This window comes from Aethalodelphis obliquidens, unplaced genomic scaffold, assembly GCF_003676395.1.
Source record: "Aethalodelphis obliquidens isolate GAN/ISIS:26980383/991018 unplaced genomic scaffold, ASM367639v1 scaffold28, whole genome shotgun sequence".
Taxonomy (NCBI): Eukaryota; Metazoa; Chordata; class Mammalia; order Artiodactyla; family Delphinidae; genus Aethalodelphis; species Aethalodelphis obliquidens.
The window spans coordinates 17,862,494-17,874,900 of NW_020837972.1; the positions used below are offsets into that span (position 1 = coordinate 17,862,494).

The 12,407-nt window shown below is 48.6% G+C and overlaps 1 protein-coding gene across 1 annotated transcript in view; it reads left to right on the forward strand.

The window, feature by feature from the left end:
• Positions 1 to 7,572: 7,572 nt before the first annotated feature.
• KMT5A (lysine methyltransferase 5A) overlaps positions 7,573 to 12,407 on the forward strand; it is a 17,671-nt gene continuing 12,836 nt past the window's right edge. The window contains exon 1 of the mRNA XM_027125022.1: positions 7,573 to 7,658. Coding sequence (XP_026980823.1) covers positions 7,649 to 7,658 — 10 coding nt within the window. The 5' untranslated portion in view covers positions 7,573 to 7,648. The remainder of the gene's footprint in view (positions 7,659 to 12,407) is intronic.

Here is a 12,407-nt window from a genome sequence, read left to right on the forward strand (position 1 = left end):
GAACTGAGATCCTGCACGATGGAGCCAGAAAACAAAACAAAACAAAACAAAACACAAAGCAAGTGCACCAGTTGTTAACATAATGTTTCTCAGCTCCAAACCCAAGCGTCTATGCTCTGCTTTGTGATGCACTGCAGAACTACATTTCTGCTTTGCCAGCTGTTTCAGTGCCGCTAGGCTGGAGCAGGAAAAAGTTTCCTGTGAATGTCATCCCAGCAACACCTCTTCACCCTGGCACGTGCATTTCCCTCCAAAGTGATACCGCAGCAGCTATATCCAGTTTGCAGTTTTTCCCACACTTACAAAGCTGGCCTCATCACACCAAACTCTCCTCTCAGACACGAGGACCAGTGAGAGCAACCACAGGGTCACCCTCCAAGCTCAGAGACACTAACACCAGTTGAGCAGAACCCCCTCCTTGGAGTTTCGGTTTCAGCAACACGGGGCCCCTCTTCTACATTTCTAAGTTTATTTTTTTTCGAAATATTTACTTAGCTGTCTCGGGTCTTAGTTGCAGCATGCGGGATCTAGTTCCCTGACCAGGGATCAAACCCTGCCACCTGCACTGGGAGCATGGAGTCTTAACCACTGGACCACCAGGGAAGTCCCGTTTATAAGTTTAAATTACACCAACCCCTTCCCTTTTTCCCCTTAGCCTGAGTGGTGAGAATTGCTTTCCACAGTTGCAACGCCTGTGATGCCTTCAAGTTCTCTCTTTACCCTTTCAGTTACCTAGTTCACCAGTTTATACCTAGTTAACAATTTTTTTTTTTTTTTTTTTTTTTGCCACACTGCGCGGCTTGTGGGATCCTAGTTCCCCGACCAGGATTGAAACCGGGACCTCGGCAGTGAAAGCACGGGGTACTTACCACTGGACGGCCAGGGAATGCCCAACAATTTCTTATCTTAAATTTTCTTCATTAAATAACTGGTGTAGTGTCTGCCTTCTGTACCTTGATATAGCAAGTAAAAAGGAGTTACTAGTAGGATTGCAAAAAGTAGATAAAGATCATTCTGAAAGAGCCTTTTATAACTGAGTTTGGACTTTATTCTGTAAGCTACAAAGAACTCAGAAGCCTGTTATGCAGAGAACTGCCATGGTTAGGTATGCATTCTAGAAGAATCACTCTGGAAGCAGTGCAGCAGTTGGATCTAAAAACTGGGCTGCAGGTACAAAGACCAGACAGGTTGAGAGGAGAGAAGAACAGAACCTGAACTGGAGCAAAATTGTTGAGCAATAGAAGAAGGCCAAGTGCCATTTGCTGAAACGCTGACCTCAGGAAGACAAACAGGTCTAAAGAGGAAGACAATGAGTTTGGCTTTAGGTATGAGGAATGCTTTGCTTACCTATTGTTAGGGAAAAAATGACCCCCAAAGGTAATGACTTAACTACTGCAATGTTATTCTCATGATTCTGCAAGTTGGGCTGGGCTCAGCTGGACAGTTCTTCTGGTTTTGCTGACAGTCACTTGTGTGGTTGTAATCAGCTGGTGGATCAGCTGTGGGCTGGGCTCAGCTGGGATGCTGGGACAGCTGTATCTCTCTCTCTCTCAAAGTGGTCTCTCCAGCAGCCTCTCTATGGTTCTTGTACTGTGGCTCAGGACTCCCAAGAACACGAAAGCAGAAGCTTCTAGCCTTTCTTAAATTTTAGGCTTTCAAGTGACACAGTGATGTTTCCACCATATTCTGTTGGTTAACAAGGTAAAATAGGACTCAAGGAAAGTCACACAAGCGTATGAATAGCGGGAGATGCTGTTCACTGGAGGCTATCAAAGTAAGTCTATCATAAGGAATTTTGAGAGGCCTGTGGGAATCCAAGTGGAGATGTCTAGCAAGCAGTTGAGTCTACAGCTTGAGGATCCAGATGGGGATTAAAACATGAGAGAGGATAAAACTGTACTCAGAGAGAAGAGCAGGGGGCCAAGGGCAGAAACCTGAGGTCCTGTATCTAAAAAGTGAATATGCAATGAGACTTAGAAAGATCAATCAGAGAGGTCAAAGCAGAACCAAGGCAGTAGAGTTTTAAGGAATGAGTGATCAAGCAATATCTAATGCAGCAGAGAGCACCAGAATGTGGGCTGAAGCGTGTACTGGATTTTAGAAGGTGGTAGATATAATCGCAGGTAGCGGTATCGTTATTGTTGAAGACTTTATTTTTTAGAGAAGTTTTAGATTCCCAGCCAAACTGAGGAGAAGGAACAGAGATTTCCCATCTACCCCCTGACCCCACATTTGCATAGCCTCCCCCACTATACACAGCCCCCGCCAGATGATACATTTGTTACAATTGATGAACCTACATGGACACATCATTATCACCCAGAGTCCATGGTTTACTTCTTCTTGGTGGTGTACATTGTATGAGTTTGGACACATGTATATACATGTTCTGTCATTACAGTATCATTCAGAGTATTTTCACTGCCCTAAAAAATCCTCTGTGCTCTGTAACAGCAGTTGTTTTGACTGCCCAGAATCCATCTCTCTCTCTCTTTTTTTTTTTTGGCTGCACCACACAAGTGGGATCCCCAACCAGGGATCGAACCCGCACCCCCTGCATTGGAAGGCAGATTCTTAACCACTGGACCACCAGGGAAGTCCCATCTTGTGTATTTCTTGCCCCAGGTTTAACCACTGGACTGCCAGGGAAGTCCCTAGAATCCACCTCTCTTTTTTCAGATAACCGCACCTTAAATTTATCATGCCCTCTCAAAGTCCATGTGGTATGGAAAGGGCTAACATTCTCCCACATACATCACTCCAGGGTAGAGCATGTAATCTGGGTCTGGCCAATTGGAATACTGGATCCACTGTCAAGGCCGCTTTGATTGGTTTAGTGCCAGCCAGTGAGTTTCAATTCTAGAACTTTGTACTGAAAATAATAGGAAAAAGACACTCCCTTGCCAAAATAACATTGAGAAGTAGGGGCAAAGGCCATGATGTGGAGCTGGAGACCAGTCTGTGAAGCCAACCTAGAAATCAGTGGTGCAAAGGGCAGGATGGGGAGAAAGAGGGAGAGACTAAACCCTGTTGACCTTCTGATGACATCCTTTGAGTCCCTGGATCATCCTTCGATGCCTGAAGCTACTCATACCCTGAACTTTTCTGTTATGAGAGACAATAAACTCACTTTTTTTTTTTTGGCTGCACTGGGATCTCAGTTCCCCGACCAGGGGTCGAACCCGTGTCCCCTACAGTGGAAGTGTGGAGTCTTAACAACTGGACTGCCAGGGAACTCCTCCCTTATTTTCTTAAACTAGGCTGAGCTTTGTTTCTCTCATTTGCAATCCAAAACAATCTTGACCGGGCGTCCCTGGTGGCGCAGTGATTAAGAATCTACCTGTCATTGCGGGGGACACGGGTTAGAGCCCTGGTCTGGGAAGATCCCACATGCCGCGGAGCAACTAAGCCCGTGCGCCACAACTACTGAGCCTGCGTGCCTGGAGTCCGTGCTCTGCAACAAGAGAAGCCACCACAAGGAGAAGCCCGCGCACCGCAACGAAGAGTAGCCCTCGCTCGCCGCAACTAGAGAAAGCCCGCGCACAGCAACGAAGACCCAACAAAGCCAAATAAATAAAGAAATTTATTTATTTAAAAAAATAAATAAATGAAATAAATAATTTTTTAAAAATTAAAAGGAAAAAATCTTGACCAATACAATAATTAAAATGCAATTTTGAAAGGTTCATGTATATATTTAAACTAATTTTTAAAGTGTTTTTTTAACTTCTCTATTTTATCTTATTTATATATTCTTGGCCACGCAATGTGGCAAGCAGGATCTTTAGTTCCCTGGCCAGGGATTGAACCCATGTTCCCCTGCAGTGGAAGCGCAGACTTAACCACTTGGCGGCCAGGGAAGTCCCTAAATTTGTTTTGTTTTGTTTTGTTTTTAAGATTTTTTTAAAATGTAAACCATTTTTAAAGTCTTTATTGAATTTGTTACAATATTGCTTCTGTTTTATGTTTTGTTTTTTTGGCTCCGAGGCATGTGGGATCCTAGCTCCCCAACCAGGAATCAAACCCACATCCCCACACACACTGGAAGGCGAAGTCCTGAACTGCCACTGAACTGCCAGGGAATTCCCCTCTCTCATTTAATTCTAACAATAAACCTATGAGGTAGAACGAGTATTGTTTTACTCTCACTTGCTTGCATTCCAAGTATATTACATATATTGTATATATGCATGTTGCACATATTAACACATACGTGTATATATACATATGGGGGAAGTTTATATATTTATGTACCTGTGTATATCTATCTATCCATCCATACATACATATTTATATATATACACACACATACATATAATAGGAAAAGGTATGTATATTATTTATACTCACAGATGAATGGAAGGAATTAGTAGATCACAGTGGTCACCAGCTGTGGAATACATGTCCCATTCGGTAGAACCTTTTAAGAACTGATGCTGGGACTTCCCTGGTGGTCCAGTGGTAAAGAATCCGCCTTACAATGCAGGGGGCACAGGTTCGATCCCTGGTCAGGGAACTAAGATCCCCCATGCCGTGGGGCCACTAAGCCCGCGCTCCACAACTTCTGAGCTTGCGCGCCTCAGTGAGAGAGCCCGTGTGCCGCAAACTACAGAGCCCAAGCGCCACAACTAGAGAAAAGCCTGCGTGCCGCAACGAAGATCCGGAGTGCCGCAACTAAGACCAGACGCAGCCAAAATTAAAATAAAATAAATAAGTAAATAATAAATTTAAAAAACCCCTTCCATTAAAAAAAAAGAACTGATGCTGGGCTTCCCTGGTGGCGCAGTGGTTGAGAGTCCGCCTGCCGATGCAGGAGACGCGGGTTCGTGCCCCGGTCCGGGAGGATCCCGCGTGCCGCGGAGCGGCTGGGCCCGTGAGCCGTGGCCGCTGAGCCTGCGCGTCCGGAGTCTCTGCTCCGCAATAGGAGAGGCCACAGCAGTGAGAGGCCCGCGTACCGCAAAAAAAAACACAAGAACTGATGCTAATAAAAAAGTATTAAACAATAGCAAAAGCCTGGAGCAAATATTGATTCAAAGATAACCCTAGAGTAAGGAAAGTCATCTCAGCACTGGTGTGATTTCACCCACGGCATCTTAGGAAAATGGAGATCGGTAAGCAGGCAGGCAGTCCTGAAGCATGTCACATTTTTCCAATATCCCGAGTCTCAATGCAGATTACTGTAACTGTAGCTATTTGCAATCCTTCTGTTTGCATAACTGTTTGCAAAATTGCTGTTCAGATTGACCAATCTATCCATCTACCCTTGGCTTAAAACCATGTAGTGGCTTCTTATCAGATTTGGGATAAAAGTCTCAGTCCTTACTAATGGCTTTTGTGTCCATCAGGGTCCGGTCAGGAAAACAGAATTTAAAATAGGAAATTCATTAAACAGGTGGTGGAGGGCTGAACAAGCAGAAAGGGAACACTGAAGTCATTTAATAATAACTGCAGGAAGCAGCTCCCACTTCTAGGGCTGGAGAACAAAGAGATCCATTGGGGTTAACAGAGAATAAGAATCAGAAGAGGATTCCTGGAGGGCTGGTTCTTATGCCGCTGAGAAAGAGGCACCATGACGTTGGCACTGGCCCTTCAAGAGCTTACGGGAGGGGCCCTGCAAAGCTGGGGCTCAGAACTCTGAAGAGGGGCTGCTGCTGGTACTTCTGAGGTAGCACGCTGAGGCTATTTCTGGAAAGAGCCTGGAGAATGAACCAAATGGCCTGTCAGAAGCAAAATGTCATTACTTACTCTGACAGGAATAGCAAGCAAACGGGCAGGAGTGAGTCCCTCCCCCTGCCTTCCAGTCTCCCTGTATCCTCGCCTATTGACAGAACCTAACACTAGCTGACAAAGGTGCACTACAGTTTGCAGCCCAAATATTGCAGGGCAGGGTGGAGAAGAGTGAATTTGGAGCTAAGAGACCAGCACAGCCTTCAAGGGCCTATGTGATCTAGCCCCTGCCTACCTTCCCAGCCTGATGCCCTCCATTCTCATCATACACTCAGTTCCGATCACATTGGGTTTCTTTTTCTTTCCCCAGACAACCAAGCTTATTCCCACTTCTGGGGCATTTGCGCTCACTATTCCCTCTACCTACAAGTACCTTCTCCCTTGGGACTCACTTATTTAGGGTATAACCTAAAGCCACCAACTCGAAGAGGATTTCTCTGACTTCACCAATCCATAGAAGCAATGATCTCCGCACTCACACTCTGTAAAATTCCCTGTTTTCATTTCACCCATAACATTAATCACTATTTAATATTTAAAAAGTGATTTCTTGTTTGTTTCTGTCCTAAAAAATGTAGGGATCTGTCTTATTTGCCACTGTATCCTTGGGGGACCAGACAGTGTCAGGTATACAGCTCAATAAATGTTGAATTAATGCATTTTAGAGAAAGTAAAAACCTCTATGTATTTATGGAAGCTGGAAGCAAACTTGGAGATCACAGCTGACTCCATCATTTGACAGCTGGGTAAACCGAGGGACAGAGAGCTGAAATAATATACCAAAGGGCACACAGTGAGTGAGAAAAGTGTTGCTTCCTACTTTTCCCAGTGTTTTCACATATATCACCTTATTTTGCTCTCCTACTTTCCTGGTGCAATGGTAGGGTACTTGGGCAATGGTGGGGATTCCAAAATCTTCTTGGGGACTGAAGAGAGAGAATGGATGAGTGACCTCTCCTCCTATGTCCAGGAGGGATCCCCAGGGAAGAGCTGTAACTGGACACCTTACCTGTGTTCAAAGCAAAGAATACCCAGGACACCTATGTTTCTCTGGGACCTTACGACCCAGCTCCCCTGGGTGGAGAAAGGTGCCCGGTTGTTTCCGTGGGGTTAAGGTAGCCCTCTAGTGGACTAACAGTCAAAAGACTTATCCAGGACCTGCAATTAAATTGCTGGGTGACACTGGGCAGCAAGTTAGTTACATGTTCCTGCTGGTCCTCTCTTTCCCCATCTGTAAAACGGTTGGGGTATGTTGGGCTAGGATCGCTGTGGCTCAGCGAGGCTGACTCAGTTGGTTAAGAACTGTGCCCGCGGGTTTTGAATACTGTAAGAGCGGACTCCATAAACCTTTCAATTTAGGAATGAATGGATTAAACTGCTGGAAAGGTCAAGGTGTGCAGATGTTAAACTGCTGGGACCTAGGCTTCCCAGGTCAAAAGGGGAGGTCGAGGGGTCAAAGGTCGGGTTCCGGTCAAACGCCCGAAAAACCGGAAGTCCCGAGTGGGTCTAATCCTAGTCCGGGCCTCCAGCCGCGTGACTAAATCTCCCCGGGGCGGAGCTGGAGCACCCGGAGAGGGCGGAGTTTGGGGCCTCCCAATGGCAGCGCGGATGTCCTTCCAGCGCAGCCAATCAACGTGGGAAGACGGTAAAATTTAAACCCCCTCCCATGTCCTCCGCTGGGACCTGTCCTGAAAGCGTTTGTATGAAGTGCGGCCGCTCGCCCCGCCCCCTCCGGGGAGGATGGGAGAAGGGCGGGCTTTCCCTCTCGAGTTCGCCTATCACGGCGGGCAGCCTGGGGAAAGGCGGGCGGCGGCGCCAATCAGGGCAGCAGCCGGGGTCCGGCGGAGCAGTTGGCTACACTTGTAACTTTTTTCGAAAGCTGCGTTTCCCGGGAGATCCTAGGCGGTGACAGAGCGCGGCCATGGCTAGAGGTATTGGCCCGGGTGGCCAGCGCCGGGGCAGCTGGGATAGGGGGTCGCGCTGGAGGCGGGACCGAGGTGGCGGGAGCTGCGGCAGGGAAGCGCTCTCCCGCCGGCTGCTCGCACGGAACGCGGGGACGAGCTGGGGTGCGGGGGGGAGGGGCTGCGGAACCTTCCCCACCTCGTCCCCACCCTCGCTTCCGAAGCCCCCAGAAACCCCTCCCACTCCCGTGCTTCGGTTTCCCCTCTTTAAAGTGTGGGCACCCGGTGGCCTGCCTCTCCCGACGCAATGGGGCCATATGTCAAAGCTGTTTGGAAATTAAAGCGCAGGGCACCTCCAGGGAATGGTTGTCATTGATACAAATGGGGGGAGGGCGAGGCTTCGCCTGCTTAAGGGCTCTCTCTTGTTAGGAAAGGAGGTGACCCCGAGGCGAGGGCGCAGATCGGTAACCTACATGGTGGGGAGCGCGTCGGAGTGGACCCCGCGGCAGGCGCCTTCCTTTCCCTCCCTACTCCCTGAGTCAGCTCTGCGCCGCCGGGGCGGGGACGGGCCCTGCTGGCCCACTTTGGGGTGAAACAGGTCCCCTGGCACCTCCCGGGGCGGCCCTTCGCGCCGCAGCTGATCAGTACTCCTGCCCACGGGAGATGGCTTGGGTGGGTTTGTGCAGCCGCGAGGGAGGCGATGTCCCTGCCTGAAGTTCTTCGCAGTTAGTTGGCTGTCAGGACAGTAAGACCCACGTTATGCGGCAAAGTGATCTCCAAGCGCTGGTCATTTCCAGCCGCTGTGTCTCCTTCATGCAAAAACTTTAGCGTGATGGTTCACTTGAATTATTATTTAAAAGAAATAAGTTGAGGTTTTACATTTTTCTCAAAATTCTCAGGGTATTACATATTAGTAGGAATTTGCGTTAATGCAGTATGCTCCCTGTGGCGATCATAATGAATAAAATAAGGATTCATTCAGCAAATATTTATTGGTCTTCTTTGTTGTCAGCTCCTGCACCCAGGTGCATCATTTATTTTCCCAGCATCCCTTTACGGTCTTTTGGGACAAGGTTTACCTAGATTATGATTAAGAAATGAGGCATAGTGAACTTCATGTTAAAGAGCTTCGTAACCCAGTCCACACAGAAAAGTAAGATGCCTTAAATAATTTTCTTCAGAAAAGGGTTAAGCATCTAAAAGTATATTTAATAATATCTGACTATTTTATCTGACATATCTTAATAAAGCTGTGCTTCCCTGATTCATTTTTCCCATCACAGCAGCAAAATCATTTAAACTACCTGTTTTTTTTGTGTGTGTTTTTTTTTTCAGTACGCGGGCCTCTCACTGTTGTGGCCTCTCCCGTTGCGGAGCACAGGCTCCGGACGCGCAGGCTCAGCGGCCATGGCTCACGGGCCTAGCCGCTCCACGGCATGTGGGATCTTCCCGGACCGGGGCACGAACCCGTGTCCCCTGCATCGGCAGGTGGACCCTCAACCACTGCGCCACCAGGGAAGCCCTAAACTACCTGTTTTAACAGTAGTGCATTAAAAAAAAAATAGCTTGCTTTAATTAATCTGTTGGGGGGAAACAAAGTGAACCACTTTGCCATTGAAATACTTGAATACTCAATATGGGCAAGTAATAATTACCATTGAGGGCCAGGTGCTTTATTATGTCAGTTAATCTTTACAGACTGTTACTTCCATTTTTCAGAGGTGGAAGCTGAAGTCCAAAGTCACTGTCCAGACTCTGGCCATTCTGTGTCTTTGTTTGTTCCGCTCTACCTCCCTTATTTAGCCAAAGTGAAGATGAGTGTACCCAGCTTCTACCATAACAGGTTACAAATCACCTTTGTAATGTACTGGTTAGTGATTCTCAGTGACTCACATGACCCCCCCCCCCAATGAAGGGTCAGTCTTTTTCTTCTAGAAAAGAGGTCTTTGTTCCTAAGTTGTAGTTCACTTTGAGAGCCCTGCGGAGTCACATGAACAAAATGTTCAGATACTGGGTAACTCCTCTCTGGTTTTGAAGTTTTACAATCACGTAAATATTTACAGCCTCAAGGATATTACTTGGGGCAGGATCCGTACATCTACTTTTCCCCATTTCTACTGCCACTGTCAGATGGCCTCATACTTGGTCTCCCTCTTCCCACTGTGACCATCTCCGATTTATCGTGCCTCAGCAGCTAGAGTGGTCCCCAAGAACACAGATATTTATCATGTGACTCTCACCACTCCTTCTGCCCCTAACCTCCCCTTTTGTTCTTAGGATCAAATCCACAGTCCTCACCCTGGCCTGTAAGGGGCCTACCCACCCCTCTGGCCTCAATGTGCTCCATCTCTGTCTGTGTTCATTGTTGCGTCTTTAGCACAGGGCCTGGAACACAGTAGGTAGTCAATAAATGCTTGTTGAATGGATGAATTGGTATTTTAGTGTCTGAGTTTGAGGAAAGCAGTATACATTTTTTTATGCTGAAGTATCCTCATATCCATCAGTATCTCAGTCATGTGACCCTTAGGCAAGTGATTTATTTTCCCCAAGCCTCGATTTCTACATCTGTGAAATAGAATAGTACCTTCTCATAAATGGTTGGGAAGGTTAAATTAAATAATGCATTATTGTACGGCCTGACACAGTAAACATTCAGTAAGTGCAAGCTATTAGTATCATTGCTGTTGGATTCTATTTCTATGAGACCCTGGGCAACATTAAGAGTTTTTATTTTTGTGACTGGGTATATGTATTTGTTATGCACATATGAACACCTCATGTACAGACAAAACAAAGTGTTTTGAAACTTTACTGAAGGATTTGAACTAAATTTTCTAGCTACTAGAGCTGCAGAGTTGAGAGAAATGGGTGCTAGACTTGTATTTTAATGTATCCCCTGCATTTTGTGGGCTATGATGGAGAAAGCTATAGCCCTGAGTAGGTGTGTGTAGTGGGGGCGAGGGAGTTAAAATAGTATGAGAAATGGACAAGCTGATCTGAGCATCTGCTTCCTGCCTCCAGACCATGATTCCCATGATAGTTTGGCAACAAACTACAAACCTTCTCTGCCCTGCAGAGGTAACAGACACTGTTTCAGATGGCTCAACCTGGGTGTCAGAGTGTCACTTTAGAATCCTAACTCTGCATAGTCTCTTGGGTATTCAAGTGGGCAGACTAGCCTACTCCACTGGAGTCAGTGGTTGGATGGGTATGGCAGGGGTTCCCCAGCCCTGCTCTGAAGGATTCTAAAGCACGAGCTGATTTGGGAGGTGTTGTCCTGAGCAGTGTCTTGCCATTTAATCCACTGTCTTATCCCTTCTAACGGGAGGCAGCTACTTAAAGTGACAGCCATTTGTTTATCTGTGGATGTCAAAGGTGCCCTGGGTACGTTATGGAATTCATAGTTCTTAGTTTTTATCCACGAGGTTGCTGAGGCCTAGTCTGGGTAAGGGAGTTGGCTATGGTCACAAAGCACCTCTGGGGCAGATGCAGGGAGAGATACCCAATCTTTGCCTCTCAGGCCATAACCCAAGGCTAGATGCCCCGAGGTCTCTTGTTTGCATTATGACTTTGAACAAATACAGGGACTCTTTTGGCCATGGGCCCTCAAACCCTAATGGCTACAGCACAGTGGTTCAGGGCAGTAAGGTATACTGGAACCCCTGCCTCCCAGGACATTTCCTCGGGGACAGGAGACTTGGGTGATTTGCTAAACCCTCTGCAACACCATTTGCTCCTGTATGTTTATTTCCTCACCTGTAACCTGGAAGTTAGTGGCCAGGAGTGTAGGCTCTGGTCTGTTGGCCTGGTAATCTATTTCTAGTTCTGAGAACTTGGCCAAGCTCCTCACTTCTCCGAGGTTGTTTTCCCTGTCTGTGGAAGAGAAAATAATGGTGTCTGCCTTCAAAGGGCTGTTGTGAGGTCTGAATGGCATAAGGTATGCAAGAGAAGCACCCAGCAAACATACCGTTATAATTCCTGGCTCTATTTCCCCAGGGTCCGGACCGGGCAGGTGCAGACCGCCTGGGTTTGACACCTAACCTGATCGCTTTCTAGTTCTGTGGCTTTGGACAAGCCTCTGCACCTCCTTGGAAGCTCAGTATCCTCATCATAAACGGTTAGCCACAGGACCTGGCCCCCAGGGGCTTGCCGGGAAGGTTAAATGCCCAGGAAAACACTCCGTGAGCACAGGCTCGGGCACACAAGAGGGCTCTCGCCTGTCGCGTTCACCGCTGCCGACTGCGCCTGGCACGGACGGGTCTCCCGAAATAGCCGTTGAGCCAGCGAGAGTAAGAGCCTGGCCGGCCGAGAGCCCGGGCTGTCATTATCATGTTTCACACCCCTTCCTCCCCGAGTGGCTGAGGACGCGCGAGAGGGGGCGCGCCCGAGTCGGGATTCCTCGCGGCCGCGGGGCCCGCCCTCCTTCGTTCCCTCCCCTTCTCCCTCCCTCGCTCCGGAGGAGCCTCGCAGCGCCGCCCCTGCCAGCCCCCTCCCCGGCCGGGAGCGGACGGTGGGTGGTGGCAGCGGCGAGCGGGCGGGCCGCGGAGGACGCGCCGCCAGCGCCTCCCTCCTTGCGTCCTCGGTCCCGGGCCGGCCGGGGCTGCCGCGGCGCGCGGGTGCCGGGCTCTGCCTCGCAGGCCATGGGGGAAGGGGGCGCCGTGGGGCGCCGCCGGCCCTTCCCCGGGGCGCCGCGGCGGCGCTGGTGGCGGCGGCAGCAGCAGCAGCAGCGGCAGCGGCAGCGCTGGTGGCCGGGCCGCGGCGGCGGCGGCGAGGGCGAGG